At 35.8% G+C, this 21,114-nt stretch overlaps 2 protein-coding genes across 5 annotated transcripts; both read right to left on the reverse strand.

The window, feature by feature from the left end:
- Positions 1–644: 644 nt before the first annotated feature.
- Positions 645–10,532, reverse strand: LOC113050268 (probable aminopeptidase NPEPL1). Its single transcript, XM_026213072.1, has 12 exons — positions 10,341–10,532; positions 9,165–9,350; positions 8,635–8,805; positions 8,424–8,513; positions 7,761–7,842; positions 4,739–4,881; positions 4,330–4,407; positions 3,397–3,497; positions 3,193–3,316; positions 2,317–2,493; positions 1,466–1,576; positions 645–1,392 (listed from the first exon to the last, which is right to left on the reverse strand). The coding sequence occupies exons 1-12, from the start codon at positions 10,488–10,490 to the stop codon at positions 1,228–1,230; spliced, it is 1,578 nt and encodes a 525-aa protein (XP_026068857.1). The 5' UTR covers positions 10,491–10,532; the 3' UTR covers positions 645–1,227.
- A 633-nt stretch (positions 10,533–11,165) lies between these two features.
- LOC113050269 (syntaxin-16-like) lies at positions 11,166–19,357 on the reverse strand. Of its 4 annotated transcripts, none has more exons than XM_026213073.1 (9): positions 18,890–19,357; positions 16,770–16,781; positions 16,084–16,191; positions 15,162–15,302; positions 14,858–15,020; positions 14,687–14,775; positions 13,624–13,767; positions 13,306–13,386; positions 11,166–13,108 (listed from the first exon to the last, which is right to left on the reverse strand). In XM_026213073.1, exons 1-9 carry the CDS (start codon positions 19,019–19,021, stop codon positions 13,004–13,006), a joined length of 975 nt encoding a protein of 324 aa, XP_026068858.1. In that variant the 5' UTR covers positions 19,022–19,357; the 3' UTR covers positions 11,166–13,003. The 4 variants fall into 4 exon arrangements, with proteins under 4 accessions (XP_026068858.1, XP_026068863.1, XP_026068859.1 ...); XM_026213078.1 differs by lacking the exon at positions 16,770–16,781 and adding an exon at positions 18,490–18,493 and having other exon boundaries at positions 18,879–19,357; XM_026213074.1 differs by having other exon boundaries at positions 18,941–19,356.
- Between the last annotated feature and the right edge of the window lie 1,757 nt (positions 19,358–21,114).

Raw genomic sequence — 21,114 nt, forward strand, 5'->3', positions numbered from 1 at the left:
AGATGACATGCTTTTACAGCCATCTATGGAGTCCAGCTGAAGAATGAACGTCTTCTACATTCACAAATCCAGAATGTCCTGCGTTCGATTGATCATAGCAAATCATCTTCCCATTACTGTATTATTCATAGACTAAAGTCAGCGTAAAGCGTAACAGACTATCAAGATGTGGATTATGCTTTAAAGTTTAAAATACCTTTATTTAATATTTTTTTATTTAAAATATAAATGCATATGTATAAACAAACATCAATAATTGTCATTAAAATGTCAGTGCAAAATTATATATATATATATATATATATATATATATATAAAATATATATATATATACATTATATATATAATATATATATATATAAAGATAAAATCCAGTGTAATTTTGCTGCAAGTTTTAATGTTAATTTGATATTTTTTAGATGAGATCGTACCTGTTTTTAGGAAGAATTAAATGGATGAAGTATATTATTTTCAAGTAATTTCTAATTAATTATTACACAAAGGTCAGCTACTGTTAATACTACATATCATGGTAGTGGTTTTAATGTTTTTAGTTTAAGTATGTAAGATAATGGGTGGTGAGAAATTGTCAAATTCTGATGTTATTTCCCTTTGCATTAAAATTTTGATGAGGTCACAATCTGTAGATTTTATGATAATTGTAATTTGAGTAATTGCAGACATACAGCAGAGAAAATTAATGTGAACAAGCATACATTTACTCTGAAAAGATTCTTGTCAATCACATTCCATATTCTTCACACTTACGAAACTGGCATTAAAGGAGAATATTGTCAGCACACATTTAGTGGCAAAAACATCACTTACACTAACACTGTGAACATGTCATCATTTACGTTTGGAATGAAAATCAAATAACATTTTAAACACTTTCTGACTGAAAAAGGAAAAATGTTTAAGATCTTAACACAGTATTTGCTAATAGTTATTTCAAGCTCCTATCCGTTCCTGCAACATCCCCTGTGGCAACTTCAAAACGACAATCACATGTACATTACAAAACATTGAGACAATGTATACTTTCATAATGGTGTATACTGTCAGTTTTACTAAGGGAGGTTATCTGAGGTGGTCCGTACAGGACAGGGGAGAGCAAGTGGTGTGTGTCTGTGTGTGTCTAATGGATGCAACTTTTGTGAAAGAACATGTACAAGACGTGACTGCGATTTAATCATTTTTGAAGATTAAGAACAGTTTGAAATCATCTTAGACGAGTCTCCTCCTCTTGCAGTCCCTCTCCATCTGGTCTTCAGAGGCAGTTTTGGCTGTGGTGGCACCCAACGGGGACACAGAGTTGAGCAAAGCGTCCTCAGACGCCTGGCCGAACAGAGCCAAGAGCATGGCCACACCGAAACCAGTGGCTCGCTCCCCCTGTCCACAATGACGAATTATTAACAGTTCTTGGAGAAAATCTCATTTCAGTTCATGTTCAGTCTATACTCACAGCGTGGACTGGTGAAGCGATGTCCACATGTACCCAAATGCCTGGCCAATCAAAACCCAGATGAGAGCCAATGAAGAGGCCAGCACAGGAGCTCTGCGCATTCTCACGGTCCTGCAGACACACAAAGTATACACCACTGTTAAGACAAATGAAATTACTTTTAAAGCAAATTATTTAAATTGAATTTTGTCTTAAGTTTTGAAGAACTGAGTTCCAATTCAGTTTTGAATTCCAATATATATATATATATATATATATATATATATATATATATATATATATATATATATATATATATATATATATATATATATATATATATATATATATATATATTTTTTTTTTTTTTTTTAAAGAGTAATACTAAATGAAATAAGGGTAACAGGAAGTCAAAGTCAAATAAAACAATAGTAAAAAAAAAAAAAAAAATGTAAACTGAAAAAAAAAAATAATAATAATAATATTATATATATATATATATATATAAAAATGTAAAAAAGTTCAATAAAACATTAAAACTAAAGAAAAGGTAAAAAATTTAAATTACATTTTTTTTTTAAAGTTCAAATAAAAAATAAGAAAAAAGTAAAAAAATTAAAAGGTGAAAAATATCAAATAAAACATTCAAGTAAAAGAATATGCAAAAATGCAAAAAAAAAAAAAAAAGTAAATAAATTAAAAAGCAAAGCTGTAAAAGCTAGAAAGTCCCTCATCTCCTATCAGTAAACAAATATGCCCTGTATGGTACACAATTATGGTAACTTCCATCACTGTGGTGAGCATTTGTGCATAAGGGGAAAAAGTATAGGCTTTTTTTTCCCCCTTTCACTCCACAGCTATCTTTTCCTCACCGCTACAGAGTTCTTCATGTCAGCCACAGCGGAGGTGAATTCACTGAAGTGAAGCTCGGGGCAGTAGACCAGAGGATGTGCCAGGTCTCCACTGCTGCGGCCCGCTCTCACACAAGCTGCTTCCCACTGCTCACTGTTGGTCATCACAGCAGCGTGATACTTCCCCGTGGAGATTCCCTGCAGCAGGAAACACAAGTCAAAGCATGTTTGAGTAGTGTGGAACTGGATTTTACTGACTGGAAACAGTGATATTATTAAAAATTATTATGATTAAAAAAATTCATGTTGATGACTAAGCTGAATTTTCAGCATCATTACTCCAGTCTTCAGTGTCACATGTTCGTTCAGAAATTATTTTAATATGCTGATTTTTTTATCAAAAAACATTTCTCATCCATCTTAAAAACAGTTGCTTAATCCTTGCTGAATAATTTTTTTTTTTTTTTTGGTCAAAACCAGTGACTAAAATGCATGATGAAAAACAAAGAAGTGATTCAGTGGCCACTCTTCAAAAAAGAGTTTCTATCACATGATTATGAACACAAAAGACATGTCAAGATAGAACTAGTTTTTGTCAAAATCCAAAGTGCAACAGTCATAAAGCAGTTTAACACAATGAAACATGTTAACTGATAAACAGAGAACTGGTTTGTGTTGGAGAATTGGAGGATTTCCACCTTATATCATGTGACACTCTTCATATCAACATACGAGATCTTGTTCAGTTAAAACCTGTATGACTTGTACTCAGATGTCTCAAAGAATATAGAATGGCTGCACTTAAACTGAATATAGAATTATTAACTTTTCTCTCTTTAGAAAAGCAAGCAAGTGCATTCAGAAGATCCTCAGACACTACGGTCAACACCAACGCACCTGAGCGCCGGTCAGTGTCGCCATATCCAGTATGATGTCAGCAGAGAGATCTTTGCTTGCATATACAACACCATCAGAGAGCACTAGCCTCCCTTCAGCATCAGTGTTGTTTATCTCCACGGTTCTGAGAAATCATGAAAACTCACTTTAGTTACAGGCAGAATGCATCACTGAAGATGTTTTCACTGGCAAGCCAAAACTTACTTTCCAGAGTAGAGGGTGTGTATATCATCTGGTCGAGTGGCTGCAGGTCCCACTGAGTTCTCAGCTAGGCAGAAAATCGCATGAAGATTGTCCTTAAAGCCCTGAGACATGCAACAGAAGTCAACAACATCAGAGCTTCATACATGCGTTAAGGTTACACCTGGTATTAACATCCGTCCTGTCTGTGCAATGCAATCACAAATAAAGAGGTAAACCAGTTAAAAAAAAAAAAAAATGTATTGTTGAAATGTTTTTTTTTTTAAAGAAGTTATATACTTTTATTCAGCAGGGATGCATTTTATTTATATAAAAGTGACAGTAAAGACATTAATAACGTTACAAATAAATGCTGGTATTTTCTTGAAATATCAAATTAAATAAATCACGGTCCCCTCAAAAAAGTAAAGCAGCACAACTGATTCAACATTAATAATAAGCAGCAAATCAGCATATTAAAATGATTTCTTAAAGATGTTGTGAAACTGAAGACTGGAGTACAGATGCTGAAAATTCAGCTTTGCATCACAGGAATAAGTAACACTTAAAAAAATATATATAAAAAATATAAAACAGGTCTTTTAAACCGTAGAAATATTTAACAGTTTTAGAGTTTTAAAATCATTTCTAATGCTGGTGGTGAGCATAAGAGACTTTTTTTTTTTTAAATCTTCCCAACCCCAATCTTTTGAATGTATACAGGCACATGACTTCACAAACACTGAAAATGCGCGCAGTCTTAAAATGAGAGCCTTCCATCAACAAAATATTAAACTGTCGCTGTGGATGGATTTGAGATGCATATTAATACCAGGTGTAAAGTGCAAGCTGTTTTGGCTGCCCACTTGTGTTCAGACCACCTGAGACAGGGGTTAGCACACTTAATGTAGATCAGTTTAGCAGCCAGTAATCTTTATTTGCCAAAATAATCAGTACCTGTTTAACAGTAGCTTTAAAAGCTCCTAAAACGGCTGCGGCTCCTCCACAGTCTCTCTTCATTCCTGGCATTGTGGTCTATAAAGGGGAGAAAAATAAACTGTATAAACTATAAATAATCTTAAATGCAGACATAGTCGTATGTTTAACAGTGAGGTGTGTCATCTGTGTGCCTCTAGCGGCAGCAAAAAGCATTGCACAGTATCTGCATTTGGTCTCACAAACTCACTTTGTGGAAAACAACCCAAAAATGTATTTCTGACAGCACACTCTGCATATTAAAGTGGAATGGGTTTCACATTAATAACGTAAAAAAAGATACAAATGTCACCTTTAAGTAAAAATGATAGTATTATTGAGTGCTATGTCCTTTCAGTGCACTAGGCAGACAGTGAGGTGCAGTATTTACTTTGCCCTTGATACTGAGACCGCCGGTGTCGTAGACAATGCCTTTGCCCACCCAGGCAATGGTCTGTGTGGCTCCTGAGGGAGTGTGGCTGAGCACAGCCAATGCAGGAGGATGCTGAGCGGCTTTACCAACTCCATAGATACCTAAAGAGAGAAGGATTTTCCACACATAAACAGATGGTTTCTCGTGTCATTTCTGCTAAATGAAATGCGTTTTCAAACTTAAAATGGCATGCACGATTTTTCTTTATGTGCCAGAAAAACTTCATCTGGAAGAAGCAGCACTAAGTCATAGGGCTGTAGTACTCGAGTCCGGTCTTGGACTCGAGTCCGGACTCGAGACATTTTTCTGTCGTCTCGGACTTGTCTCGGACTCGTTGAATTTGCACTCGGACTTGTCTCGGACTTGGCCATTGGACTCGCCAAGTCTTCTAGTTGGTCTCGACCGAGTCCAGCAAAAAAATAAAATAAAAAATTTCTCCCTCAAAACAAAACCACATTTGCACGATGTCGCGACTGAAAACGTGGGGAAAACGCTAGGCGCGCCGCTCTCCTTATTTCCAAAGCACTCTGTTGCCTGCACTCTACGCTTGCGCTCCAGTGGCGTCTGCTGTTGCTGGGCAACCATGACCCGCTCTCCATGATGACGCAGAAGTTTCAGCAAAGAATAAATGGAATTCCAACACTTAAAATCACTTGCAGTACCTCTGCTAATAAATTCATTTAAAAAATGACTATCCTTGTACAACTATGATCATCTGTTTCTCCATCTTGCCTTAGCTTTCAGTATTGTTCCGGGAAAGGATGTGCATGACCAGTGGTGCACTTACTGCGACCTGAAAAGTTTAGATGTTTCTAATTTAATTTTCTACTTGTTAGATTGTGTTTGATTTACGTCTACACCTAGATAGCCTTTTTTTTTTTTATCAATAAACGCGTATTAATGCATAGCCTTATGCAACAATTACATATGTAAATTTTAAAAACTTTAAAATATATATGACATTACATATTTACATTTTCATGTAACAGCCAGTATTTGTATCTGTAACAATCACAAAATTTTTCCTATCTGCATTCGGATACAACATCGTACAGTTACTTGATAAGACTATTATGACTTTTTATATATTTTTTCGTAGTTATCACTGAACAAGTATGTCGTGTTAAACTGAAATAATTATTAATTTCTAAAATAATATTTATCATGCAAGCAGAGAGATGTCATGACAAACGTTTAGTGATCATTTGAACACGACTGAATCCAGAAAACTTTGAGCGAGTCTTAATGTTTATGAACTTCACTAAACAGATGTGTGTGTTCCGCGCAAACCAGCAAAAGGTAAAGATGCAAACATGTAGGACAAGTAGACAATGTATCCATATCTATGTTGATTATTAGCCTGCTCTTGAGAGAGAACTGATTTGGTTTTTGAGAGACTGAGACGCGCAGCGCGGCTGTTTGATTGGTGAGCGCGCTATGCTTATTCCATTCATTCGTATCATGGTAGCCTAAGCTTTCAATATTTGCCTTTTAAATATATACAAATAATATAATGTGTAGCTATGATGTATTATTATAGGTAAAATTACTCTTGCAACGCTCTGATTTCTGAGAGATAAACAGAGAGGCGACAACATTGCGGTGTTTGATTTGCGCGCTTTTCACTCATAAAGTTTACATTCATTCACTTCTGGCGCTGATCCCCTGGCTCACCTGTTATCTAGCAAACACCAGACTCTGTCAGCTTTAGCCGAGTATTCAGGCAGAATTATTCCTTGAGCGTTATTCGTTTTTTAAGCAATTATCCTTGCCATTCCGAATAAGGTATTCGGCTTCAGGCACAACCCTAATTATTACATTACATATTTTATTTTTACATGCAACATAGATAAGGTCATATAGTAACAGCTCCACGCAATATTGTAATTCTAAAATTAACGTCGTACTTGCAAACACTTTGTATGCATTATGGTTAATGCATGCTGGAGTAGTCGATTGTTTCCGACAGAGCTCGACTAGTCTATGCAAGCACTAGCACAGTAGGACAAAAATTTCGCTGTATTTATGTGCGCATGCCCAGTAGAGCCAAACGTGTCCATTCTAGCCTTGCTGCGCGCATTTGTCATATCCAGAGCTTTGCGTGTGTCTGTGCACTGTGCCAATTAGGCATAGTCATATACATTTTTGACCACAGATATAATGTCAACAAAAAATAAAATACATACAAATTATTTGACCTTACAGTTCCAAACTTTGTTTGTTTATCCAAGTTTAGCTCCCAGGGTCGGACTGGGGGTAAAACCAGTACTCATTAGCAAAGCCCCAAAGGAAGAGAGGGCCCTTGAAAAGTATGAATCTGAAATATATATTTTTTACCTGGATATTTTCATGGGTGGGGGCCATGGGGGCCCATCAGGACTGCCTATGCATAGGGCCCAGGATCTTGTTTAACGCCCCTGTTAGCTTTAACCCTAATTATACACACTTGAACCAGCTAATCAAGCTCTTACTAGACACACAAATCTTCCAGGTGTGTTAAGGCAAGTTGGAGCTAAGCTTTTCAGGACATTGGCCATCCAGGATGTAGTTTGGAGACCCCTGTCCTACAGAGTTGTTACTTTGCACATGCTTTTTGATCATTACAAATAATAATGTAAAATGATTTTCTTAGAATAGGAGATATGCTTTCTCTCGCATCACAAACATTATCAGTAGTTTAGTATGTGGTCTTGAAGAGGACCCTTTTTTCACTCATTTGGACTCGGTCTTGGACTCGAAACTTTTGGACTTGGACCTCTTTGGACTCGGTCTTGACTCGGTCTCGACTAGTCCTGGACTTGGACTTGACTTGGACTCGACAAAGCCGGACTTGACTACAGCTCTACTAAGTCAGCAGATCTAAAATAACACATCCATTCACTCATCTTGTGATGAGAATGCAAGCTCATCTTTTTCATCATACTGTAGATCAGAAAATGTTGCAGTCAGCTGACTTTTTAAAGAGGAAACTCAAGATTACCACCAAAGCCCTTTTGTTTCAGTTCCTCTCCTCGAATTATAGTTGGAGTGATGCCTAATTCACTGCCCACTGCCTTGATTTCCTGCAGAAGATTAAGTAACAAACACAAAAAAAATTAAAAAAATAAAATAGGTCTTTGTTAATTGAAATAAATTAAATGCTAGTGAAAATTAAAAAAAGGAAAAGGTGTTTTCATTCCCCACTGACAGTTTTATCATTTAAGCATAAAGCAAAACAATGCATGCAACATTTAATGCCGTATCCTGTGCACAGATTTCGAAATACTCTTCGACACAAATTACATAGCGAACGATTACAATGTAGTGTGTGCACGCTAGGCGAACTTCCGGAAAAACCGGCCGCTCGGACCAAAAACCGGCCGATTGCCGATCGCGTATTTGAAGCAAAAACCGGCCGGTTCCGATTTATGGCCGGTCAACCGGTGCATCCCTACTAAAATGGAAATAAATATTCTATCATGCTTAAATGTTTTTACAATTTGTTTTTACAAATTATTTTACAAATATTTTTACAAAAAGTCTCAAAAGCACATAGAAAAATACTAAAATTAAAATGAAATATATTATTAAATACTATAATAATAATATCAAAATAATATTTAAATAAAACCGTTTCACAGAAACTGCGAGTAGAAATGCTTGCCTTTAGGAAGTCATCAGTATTCATTTCGCTGCATGGAGTGTCCACGATTCGAGCAGCCAGACGAACTCCATCCGCCGCATTGGCAAGACACTGGAAACAACCACTTGCACATTGAAATTGATGTAATAAAATAATGCATAATCATAAATGAACTAGTAACCAACTTAATCTGAGGCACAGGGAAGTTGCTCTTAACACTTTATCGCTTTACCTCCAGTGTGGAGACCTCCAGTGGGCCATTGTCCTGACCCACAGTGACAAACTCCACAGTGACGTGCTTCTTCTCTGTCCTGCGAGAAGATGCTGAACGGCGCGTGAAAAGCGGGAAAGCTCGGGCAATGGCGCACGCTGACGCAAACACATCAGAGTGCTCACACACCATCTGAAAAACCAACCAAACTCACCGTGTCAACTCATCTCAAATTTGAAGAAATGTTTCAAGTTGAGCTGCGTCAATAACATCATCACTGCAAGAGTACATTGTATCTAATAATATATATATTATACCCAGAGAGAGAGAGAGAGAGAGAGAGAGAGAGAGAGAGAGAGAGAGAGAGAGAGTAAAACCACAACAATGTGAAATATTATTCCAATTTAAAATAATGGTTATAATATTGGGCTTAATTTAAAATGCAATTTATTAATTTAATAGCAAGGCTGAATTCTCAGCAGCCTGTCTTGGTCTATTTGAACATAAATAGAGCTCCAAGCACATCAGTAATGGTGTGAAACGAGACTGACCACAATGCAGCGGTTATTGCCGGCGGGCAGGCAGGTTCGGACGAGGCGGGTGAGGAAGTGTGCAGATGATGGGCTGTTGTGACGACTGACTCTTGAAGGAAGGGCCGCCACGGCTGCAAAACTCAAATACAGCGGACAACTATCCGTAGGGTTGGGATTCAGAGAAGCCAAAGCCGCCTGCCATATCTGAAAGCAAAAACAGATACCGCACACATAAATTAAAACATGCCATGAAAAATTAATAGTACCATGCTATATTATTTGCTAGTGCACCTGAAAACTAATCTACAGTATTAGGTAAAATAGCATCATGCACATCATACATGATCAATAACAGCAGGAAAACTAAACAATCCAGACTGTCAAGTCTATCAGGAAACCCTGGGCTCATAACAAATGAGGGGAAGTCGTGGCCTAATGGTTAGAGAGTTGGACTTGCAATCAAATGGTTGTGAGTTTGAGTCTCGAGCCGGCAGGAATTGAAGGTGGGAATGCATGTACAGTGCTCTCTCCACCCTCAATTACACGTCTTAGGTGCCCTTGAGCAAGGCATTGAACCCCCAACTGCTCCCCGGGCGCCGCAGCATAAATGGCTGCCCACTGCTCCGGGTGTGTGTTCACAGTGTGTGTGTGTGTGCACTTCGGATGGGTTAAATGCAGAGCACGGATTCTGAGTATGGGTCACCAAACTTGGCTGAATGTCACGTCACTTTCACTTTTTTCACTTTCAAATGTTAGCTTGACTCTGATTTGATCAAGTGTGGCTGACTTAAGAAAAATAAGAAAGGTCTGTGGCTGTATGATCATGATTCATGTAGTTCTACAAAATATCACCAATGCATGTTCAACATATATTTACACACACACACACACACACACACACATAATTATAATGATACTGCTATTGTTCTTCCAAGAATACCTTGGCACTTTTTGTTAGTGAAATGCTAACTGTGAAGGGTGTTATTTTATTGAAATGTGTAACAGCGAGTCTAGAATAACAATATGTAGTTAAAGTGATCTTGTTATATAAATCAGTGAGTGCAGATACGCGGTCTGTTATTACACAACACTATCCTGAAGAGGCAGATTTCTCCTTAACTTTAGCCGGTAAGCTAACGTCAACATGTGTTTACAAGCTCAGTTAACGTTACTGGTTTATGTAACATTACGTACCTCTTTGGTGACCACTGGCTGCAGTTTCCCTTTCACCTGGGTCCAGTTGATCTGTTGTAGGTTGGCGAGCTGGCCGACGATGAGGACCGGGCGGTTCTTCGGCTCTGAGTCCGCGGCAGAAGCCTTGAACTCGAGCAGTACGTTCGCCATCTTCCGCCCGAGCGAGAGTCTCTTCAGAAGAAAGATGCACTTTGACCTTCCGCTTCTCCTGTGCGTCTCGCGAGCCCTCGTGCTGACCGCGCTATTTCATTCATTATTTAAATCTAGATATTTATTTCAGGTTTTCGACAAAGGGTTAAAAACCCTTTTAACCCTGTAAACTATTACCTAGAAACCATAGTACGAAAAAAATCGCATATGGAACTTTTAGAAAAAAATGTTTTTGTATTATATTTATATATAAGGCTTCCATGGCACGTATGGCATAATGAAATAGACCCAAACTAAGCAAAAAAGATGCAATTTGATTCAGTTGTTATTTATGTCAAATAGCTTGTAATGTAAATCACTGAGTTTTATAACAGCTTAGGACACTTATACTAAATGCATAATTGCATATAAATATAATCTGCTACTATATCTCCCAAGAATATCTTTGTAAAATGATATATTTTACCTTGATGAAGTTATCAATGAGACGACACAAGGTATGTTGTAGATTGTTTACAACAGCAAAGTTTTGATCATGTTGGAAATTTAGTTAAGCAAAAAATTATGATTTATTGAGTTATTCCAGTTGAGTGGCCTGCCATAGTACAATTTTTTAATAACGTAAATATTCACGTATCAATGTATTTGTAAAACACCACACAACCTGCATCTTTATATATATATTTGTTTTAATTTCATTAAAAACCTGTTCAGCGTTTACAGAAGGTTCAGATAGCATACAGTAGTACCGTAATGGCAGAAAAATATTATGTTCACACTGGGTTTCACGACAAAACCATGGAGTAAATCACATGAAAAGGATTTAAGCCATGAATGTGCGGTTATATATATATATTTTCAAACTTTCTAAAATAACATAAGTATAAACTGTCTCTGTATGTGGTCAACAACATGATTTTACCCCATCATACAGTAGTGGTGCATTACCCTTCACAAAAGCCAACAGGAATTCATAAGTAAATCATCATTACAATAAACTAAGAAGAAGAAAAAAAAAAGACTTAAGACTACCAACGGACAACAACAGTACTCCATAAACTCTGTACAAGTTTGCATCTAAAATAAATAATTTCATCTTGTACAGGGAACAGTAGTTTTACAGTCAGTCCCAACAGAGCTTCTGTCTGAGAATGAAGGTCAAAGTTCAGTTTCAGTTCAAAGTTCAGACTGAACGATACAGTAGTGACGACACCAGTCAGTGTAACATGGTCAAGGAAAGCTTTAAAAACATCTAAGTTCAGCACACAGATGTTTACTCTTTAAGGCAAGGAACAGAGTGAATCACTCCCGCGTTTCACTGAATAAATCACAGAAATGATACTGATATAAAAGCAACAACACTGCCATTAAAACAGACAAACACATACATGATGGTGCTTTAGGAACTAACTCTCATTAATGGACGCTCAAAGGACAAATGTAACATTCAGAACATTCAACCCCTGTCATAATCCCAATGATTTTCAACTTAACACATACATACATATATATACAAATTAAAAACTGAACATGATAATGCTTCGAGTTCCTCATTCCTCAGTTTCTTTCATGGTTGACTGGAGTGGCAGTGCTTCTTCTCTCAAACACACACATTGGGAACATTTTCTGATTAAATTACAGGTAAACAGAGTATATTATGTCCTCGTCTCGAGCTTGCATCAAACACACATCCTGATTCAAAGGCAGCTTATGACAAGTTTCAGTGTAGATGCTCACTACTGATGTTGATCGAATCCAAGAAAGTGGGTGAATCTTTAGGAAACATTTTCAGGTGACATTTAACCCCATAATCAATTAAATTTCTGTTAAGAATATGCATCATTATAATTATTTTAATGACCACTAAGCCCATTCCCCCCTAAAGTCTCATTTACTTTAACACTAATTTACTTCCCATTATTCTCAATGGTATTTCCCATTAGATTTGTGCCACTATTATACAGTACAAGAAAATAATACTGTATTACTGAAACCATACTTTTTGATTTAAATAATTCTGCATTACAGAAATTAGAGTTGAGAGGGAAACTAGCAAAGAAATATGACCTGGGTAATTTTTTGAAGAAATTCACCCAAGCATACATGATCATCTTCTGAGCATTCCTAATATTTTCCCATCATCCTCCTGTTTACTCTTTAAATTAGATGACAAAGGCAGTTGAGATGAACATGCTTCCATATCACATCCACACTCCTAATTCCTGTGCTTGTGCAGGAAAATGAAGAAAAATGGCCCTCTGAAAGGGACCCAAGTACTAATGCGGTTTCTCACTACAGATATAGACACACATATTTCTCCAGACACTGCCCTTGTTGGCCAGCAGGGGGCGCCCTTATCTTCACTTTGTTGAGTAGTATTTTAAAACGTAAGCACCTTCTACATTTTCCACTATCAAATAATGGTGTTGTAAGTTAGCATGCTTACCCACTCACACACACATCAGTTTATCTCATACATACAGGAATATCCCTCTTAGAGGCCATGGAATTATTCATCTAAACTTTGTCCCGAACAGAACAAGTATTAGAACAACAACGATGACAAAGAGAATTAAAATGACCAGCATCTTGCGGTTTTTCTTTTGGTACTGTTCAGTCTAAGAAAGGAAAGAGAAAAGTTAAGTGTGCTTTCCATCTCTACTATGTGGTAGTATTTTAAAATGTCAGGTGGATACTGCATTTACATTTATAATACATAAGAAATGACTGAAAAATAAGGTTAAGCAATAAGAGTAAGCAATAAAATCCCTTAAAATGTTGCTTAACACATCATCAGGCTTGATAAGAGCCTCACCTTCTGCAGCTGCTGCAGACCCTCCTCTGTTTTGACACAAGCATTTTCCACATTGAAGTCAATTCTGTCGAGGACTGTGCCCTGAATAAAATATACATTGACATTAACCATGCATATTTAAAAAAATATATTTAGCATATTTATGCAACTGCCTCAGTCAAAGAAAAATAATATTAATTTTGTGTTTGAACTTAATGTTTATTATTCATTTGTATTTCATTCTTATATAATTGATATTAAATCAGTTTTAAATATGCCAATATATTACATTAAGCATTGCAAAAGCATTTCTTTTTTTCCACCAAGACACAAACTGACCTGTTCAACAACCATTCCAGCAAGATCTCTAAATATCTCATTAAGGTCAGAGATGGACTGAACAATTTGTCGAATTTCTCTCTCTCTCTCTTCAACCAACACTGTGTTTTCCTGAACCAGCACTAGTTGGTCATCTGTAAATCCCTGAAAGAGTGAGAAAGACACTTTTAAAATCAGGCGTCAAACTTACTGAAAATAGAATGCTATTATAATAAATGCAGCAATGAAATGTAGATTAATTTTACATATTTACTTAATTTCAAAAGATTCAAATTTAAACTTAATAATAATACACAAAATGTATTTTTTAATTAACATTCATGATTTAGCAACATATTGATTCTGTAATCACATACACACACAAATAAATAAATAAATAAATAAATATTATTATATATAGTATTTTTCTGAAAAAATAAATAATAAAAAAAAAATAAAAATTAAGTAAACACACTAACCAACAGTGGACCCAGTAAGTTTGTTAGCACTGGGCCTCATATTTTCTTAAAGACCAGGTAATGCTAATTTTACATTCAGCACACAGTGACATATGACTAGAATATGACAGTGACAAACTGGGTATAACAGCATAATTTATTCGCTGTCAAAATAAAAGCTGCTTATTGGCCAAGCAAAGACACATCAGCGAATGCCACCAACTTAAAAATGCCAAACATTGGCAGATATTAGGAAACATATTGGTCAGCCACTGCACAACAATATCTAAATGTTCACAAAAAAAAAGAAAAAGATTATTCATTTTATATTTTGGCCCATATTTAATATACATCTTTACAGTGTTCACTGTATGGTCTGTATTTTAAGACAGTCATGCTTCAAGGGACATTAAATAAAAACAAAAAACAAAAAAAAAAAACATTAAAGTGTTATATATAATGTTTAAACTATAATCGGTTTCCAAAAATAATGCCAATAATTTAAAGCAATAGCAATTGGTTGATACTTATATAGTCACCAAAATGGAAACATGTATGTTACGTATATGCAAAAAACAAAACAAAAAAAAAACATGTGAAAACGAGTATTAGTAAAACATTCTTACTCTGTCATATAGTGCAATATCTTCATCTTCCTCCACAAGAGGACCAGAGTCAAAAAAGTGCTTGGATCTTTCTTCACGGTTTTTCATCCCTGTAAATGAAAGGAAGATGTATCATATAGATTTGTCATAAATAAACAGCACTTGTGTTTGATTGTGTTTGCATACACTTACGTTTCAGGTAGCTTGACTGTGTGTGTCTGAAGTTGATTGACAGTTCTTGAAGGCTCTGGGCCAGTGAGGAGACCACATTAGTCAGCAGCCGGTTTTCCTGCTCTGTACAATGACGGCTCTGAGTCTGGAGCCCCGTCACGGCCCGCTGGCACCTGTGAAACATCTACACACACATATGCAGACACACTACAAATGAAAACTCAGTTTTATGATGTGTGCAGTGATTAACTGACATTGTTTTCCTGGGTCCACTTAATTAAAACACAATTTCTCTGTCTGTGTGTGTGTGTGTGTGTTATTATACCTGTGTAATTTCCTGTGTAGTGATCTCGATGGCGTGCTCCTCCTCACTGCTGTCATCCAGTGTGGGCCGGTTCATATGTTTGTCATGCAGACTGGCCAGATCCTTCATCTTCTGACGAATACGTGTGATTTCATACTGAATCTGTGGGAACAAGGAACTCACTATTCACTCAGTTGAGTGTTGACTGTGGATAGAAGCCTTATTTGAGCTAGGTCTATGTATGCGAGTGAATGTCAAATATCTATATCTAGGTTCAAAATAAATCCTGAACACAGAAATTATTTAAACTGATCCCCCATTTATAAATACTAACAAAAATTGTGTTTACAACCTTAATCCTATCAGTAAAAAAAGACCAGTATTATTATACACTAATATTTAAACATTGGTAAGATTTTTTGAATATGTTAAATGTTAAGCAAGGCTGCATTTTCTTTGCTAAAAAAAAAAAAAAAGTAATATTGTGAAATATTATTACAATTTTAGATAACTCCGCATTAATATATTTAGAAATTGCTATTTATTTCTGTGATGCAAAGCTGAATTTTCAGCATCGTTACTCCAGTGTCACATGATGATATACTGATTTACCGCTCACAAATCATTTGACTATACATTTTTCAGGATTCTTAGATAAACAGAATAGATATAGAACAGCATTTATTTGAAGCAGAAATATTTTATAATATTATAAATGTCTTGTCCAGTTAATTAAATGTCACTTTTGAATTTATTTTTTAAAAATTGTAAATGCATTACTGTACTTTTTTTTTTTTTTTGTCTGAACAAATTAAGGTGCGAGTCTAAATTATTCTCTGGTAATTCATAGCATGCCACCAATGCCGTCTGTAAATCTGAACTTGTTTTGAATCTAGAACATCCCTTTAATGTCACTGATCACTTAAAACAATCATCTAATTACCTCATCCACTCCCTCCACCCATTTAGGCGGGAGTCTCTTCGTGACACCGATAGCAGCCTCTGGATCCAAACTGATGCCTGACACCAGAGCCATGCGGTCATCAGCCAACTAACAGACACAGAGAGAGAGAAATAACAGTAAACATCACAGTTTGTTGATAACATTTGTGAAATTAATTTAAATACAGTAAATCACAAAATGTAACTGTATGGGATTATTATTGGTAGCTGAAAGAATTATTGCTCAATATATTGAATCAAAACTGAGGACTTAATAGTGTATAGTGTTCAAATGTTACACAAACAGACTGACTCTTTACTAAGCCCCACCTTAAAAATGGCAATCCTACTTTATCCTTCTATTGTTCCATCATATTATCAGACAAGCTCTTGCTCTTTTTAAATGAAAGGTGTGTATGTTTGGATGGTTTTAAAAGCAATAAAACGTTGAGTCATTTAAAACTTAAAACAAGAAGAATGAGTATGATTCATTGTCAAATCTTTAAAAAGTTCATGCTGTGTCTGTGTTGCACTCATTCCTAACTTAACGTACAGAAATATGTTTTTATTTGTGGTACATTAATATTAATTCATTCCAATGAGACATACGGTAAAGCACATCTGAGCTAGGAACAGTAACCAAGGGGGGCGGAGCTTAGCAAAGGAATGATAAAACATCAAGGTTACCTCATCAAACTCCTAATGTGATTGGAAGACCCCAGCGACGTCCCATCCAATGAGAGGAGAGACAGAGGAGAAGTGGAGGAACATGAGGAGTGGGAGCAGAAGAGCCAAGACAAAAAGCAGTGATTTTTTTTATTTTTTACATAATCAGCATCGAAAAGACTGAGACAGCCGGACTTGGACAGAACTGGACAAATGAGGAACAAAAACCAGTCAATTTGATCTTAATTGCAGATTATTTCATTAGCATATATATATATATAATAGCATATATATATATATATATATATATATATATATATATATATATATATATATATATATATGCTAATGCAAAAAGAAATAGATGTATGTGCATGATATTTTTTGTGGCATCATGTTGCTATAATGTTTCCAGGTGTGTAAGATTTGTCCATTCCAGCCCAATAACTCCAACTGCATAATTGTGCTAGTGATTCATAAATTCATTAAATAAGATATAAGGTTTGGAAAAACAAAGTACTTTCTGGTGTAACAGAATTCATAAGAAGCAATAAAGGACAGAGCTGGAAGATAAAAACCTATTTTTAACCCAACACAACACACTGACATGATTACTGTAGATCTTAGCAATGCAAAGCAAAAGATTTTATCAGGATTCTGCAAGGCAGGGTAAGAGGTGCTCAGATAGACCACAGAAGCCCAAACAGGCAAAAATCAACATGCAAGCAGATGCTGTAAGGAACGGAGCCACTAAATCAGACAAAACACAAGCAGGCATGATTGATATATGATCAGAATGACATCCGTGCTAGTGACTTTTAGTTACTTTTCACAGCTTCAAATACTGCATTGATAGACATACAAGATCTGTCTGTCAGGACCCAATCAATACCTTATAAAGATATCAGACTATTTAAAAGCATGCTGGATAGCAGGTCGCCCACCAGCATCACAGAGAAAGAAAAACGTGAAGCATATCTTATCTGTAGGAAAGATCTATGGAAGACTGGGAGACAAAACATACGGTCTCCCTCTGGAGTCTTATATTTGAATGTAAAAACTAGGGCTGTGCCGATCACGATCGAGCACCCCTAATTATAACAGCTTAGAGACATTAAATGGAAAGCGATTAATAAAAGCATAAATTATGAATTTAAAAGGATTTAATGATTTTTAAATTATATTATATTTCACAATTTCAACTAACAAACTCCAGAATGTACAAATATTTAATTAAAACTATTTTTGTATGATATTTTCAGGAAAAGGTCCAGGGTCAGAATAATTTCTTTAAAAGAAAATAATTTTACTAAACAATCATACATTCAAATGATTAAAATATTCAAAGAATCCTGCAAAATCACTGCTTGCTTCCACAAAAACATTAAGATACTAGTAAGACATTTTTCTTGAGCACCAAATCAGCACATTAAAATGTTAAAATAAATAAATAAAATGTTTTTTATTTTGAAGGATAATGTGATACAGACACTAGACTAATAAAAAAAAAGTTATTTTAAACTGTAATGCCATTTCATAACATTTCAGTTTTACTGTATTTTATCAAACAAATGCAGCCTTGGTGCTCATAAGATCAAACGGAAGTTTCTACTTATTCTGACATTGCTGTTTGATTTTTTTTTTCTAGTCACTAATCACCTTCATTGTTTTATTATGTTGATATTCATATATGAAATAAAACAACTACAAAATGAGTGACTGTTTTTTTAAGCTAATAAACCTCTCTTATAACATAATGCTTAATTTTGTTCCACACACATTATATATGGATTATTATACACTAAAATATACAGCTGCCTTCATATTTCAGGGGTCATCATTTTAGGGACCCTGGTGTCCCCGACAGTCAAACTGCTGATATAACGTTAAACGTCCGCGAAAATAGCACGACAAATGTCATCTTTCAGTAATTTCATTGCCATTCTCGTATGTTGAGGAAAATGCAACTTTATGGAAACGGTTTGCACAGACCTGCTAGCTCCACAAACGGCACACAAACAGCTGAGGTTTGTTGACAACCGACAACAACAAACACCACTAGCTAGGGTTGTTGTCTAGCTAGCTCAGAATCACACACACACGCCAAAACAACCGATTCAGACAATGAACATTAGACTCACCGCAGCATTGCTACGTGTATTCAGAGTTCGACGGGGGTCGTTTGTACTCACTTGCTCAGCCAAAATCTGCCGGTTTTGGATTGCATTGTTCCGCATTAATAAGAAGGCATCGGTCAGTCGCCGAGTTGCCATGGTTACGCGATACAATAAGTGCGAGCTGCCTCGATGTCTGTCTTTAGATTAATTACTCCGCTCGTCGCCAAGTCAGCTAGACGGCTACCTGACTAGCGAGCTAGCCTGCAAAACGGCAGGCAGGCTCGCCCACCGACTCAACACCTCCGCTTTGGAGAGTTTCCGATCTTTTTCAGACCGAGACAGTCCTGTGTCTGTATCCTGTAAAGTACTGCAACATTACAAGTCCGGTAACACGAGTTTTCAGCTTGGTTTTAAGCGGTTTTAAGGCGCTAATGGATCATCTCTGTGACTTCCGTGACGTGGGACACGTAAACGTGACCTCACGCGAAACTTCCGCTTTGGGCAATGAATATGCAAAAATCAGTGACGTTTTTATTTATGTCTTATGTTTTATTATGTCTGTTTTCTTTTTCCTTTCTTTTTACACTGTATCATGCTAATATAATAATTAAATAAATATTATTTTGAACTATATATTGTATGTTGTTCATCAATAATAAAGAATGCGAAATGTTATTTAGGCCTTGTCATTTTTTTTTTACCTTTATTTAGTAAATTATGTATAAAAGCAAAATGAGTCAACCTAAGCAATGTTTAAATTGTATTTATTTATTTGCATATGTTAGCTTTGTTTATTTAGTAGCTTATATTTATTAATAATATACAAATCGAATATGTTCTTTGGAAAACTTTGTCTGAAATTAATTTTAACTGTCATTTAATTAATTTATTATTTTATTTAACTTTTTATTTCGTGAATATAATAATGGTAAAAAAAAAATATTAAACTATATTTTTTTGTACTATGAATGGCTTTGGTCTGTATAATGAATATGAATAGGTTAAAAATTTGTAAACATAAAACCTATATGTTTATTAGTCAAAAACCTTATAAATAAATGCACATTCGTGAATTATAAACCACTTTGTTCTTCAGATATGAGCATAAAAATTATTTAGCTTAAAATCAATGATAAATTTGGCACTGTTTGAGTATTTGGGGTTGTTTTTTGTTGTTGTTGTTTACTGGCGGTAATGGAAGAATAATGACATGCATTAATACAGATATGTCACGCTTGGGTCATAGTCTTGGGTCTGTCTGAGAAAAAAAAAACACTTTAGAATGGAATTTTAAACTATTAGCACAAATTCAAATTTTTTAAATCAGCATATAAATGTCGCTCCTGAAATGTTACGGCGGCTCAGAGGCGACAATAGACATTTCCATAACCTGCATTTAAGAAAATGCGTTTAAAACCACACAGCGGCAGTGTTTCCTACCTTTAACTTCACGCGTACAATTTGCCATCAACGTCGACGTTGATAGAGAAAACTTCTGTTTGAACGGTGTGGACCTGTTGAAGGGATAACTATGATAAAATAGATTTCACCAGTGGCTGGGTGGGAAGTGACAGACTTTGAGCATTTCTGCAATGCTGGTGCTTTTCCCATGTGCAGCAACATTCACATTTATCATTCATCTCACTTAACCTGACAGTGTTAAAAGCCCATCTGTGACAACTGTAAACATGCCTAGTTGCCCAGTTCTGTCTGTCTGTCTGTCTGTCTGTCTGTCATTTGTTGTCACAGCATACTTCCGTTTGTATTTGTTCATAGTTTTGATGACTTTACTATGTCTAAAATGTGGAAAATAGTCATAATTAAAAATCAGTAGGTGTGTCCAAAGGTTTGACTGATAGTTTCGATATACAGAAGGAAAGAGAGAGCTTCCAGCTTCATTTTCCATGTGCTAATCAGTGTGACGTGCCAAATCTGATGGGTTCTACATACACTCTCAGAAAAAAAGGTACATGGTGGTACAAATAATGTTCCTCGAAGAACGGTTTTGTACCTTTTTAATAATTGTACCCTAAATGGTACAGGAAAGATCTCTGATGATACTGTTTGGTACCTTTTAAGGTACATCTGAAATGAAGGTACAAAATTGTTCTCACATCAAGGGTACATCGAATACCTGTCAACCTTGATAGACAGCTCCCTTATTATTACATTTGCAAATAGCATACAATCTCTGTGAACGAAAATGATTAAATAGTAAAGATATGAATAATTTACAGATTAAAATATTT

This window comes from Carassius auratus, chromosome 31 (assembly GCF_003368295.1).
Source record: "Carassius auratus strain Wakin chromosome 31, ASM336829v1, whole genome shotgun sequence".
NCBI classification, from domain to species: domain Eukaryota; kingdom Metazoa; phylum Chordata; class Actinopteri; order Cypriniformes; family Cyprinidae; genus Carassius; species Carassius auratus.

Coding starts and splice junctions, on each gene's coding strand:
- LOC113050268 (XM_026213072.1), bottom strand. CDS start 10,490: ATGGCGAACGTACTGCTCGAGTTCAAGGCTTCTGCCGCGGACTCAGAG. Junction 3,498..4,329: donor TTAAAGCTACTGTTAAACAG/GTACTGATTATT, acceptor TGCATGTCTCAG/GGCTTTAAGGACAATCTTCA. Junction 1,577..2,316: donor ACATGAAGAACTCTGTAGCG/GTGAGGAAAAGA, acceptor GTGTGTCTGCAG/GACCGTGAGAATGCGCAGAG.
- LOC113050269 (XM_026213078.1), bottom strand. CDS start 19,021: ATGGCAACTCGGCGACTGACCGATGCCTTCTTATTAATGCGGAACAAT. Junction 15,303..16,083: donor GGGTGGAGGGAGTGGATGAG/GTAATTAGATGA, acceptor TTGTTCCCACAG/ATTCAGTATGAAATCACACG. Junction 14,776..14,857: donor ACAGTCAAGCTACCTGAAAC/GTAAGTGTATGC, acceptor TTTCATTTACAG/GGATGAAAAACCGTGAAGAA.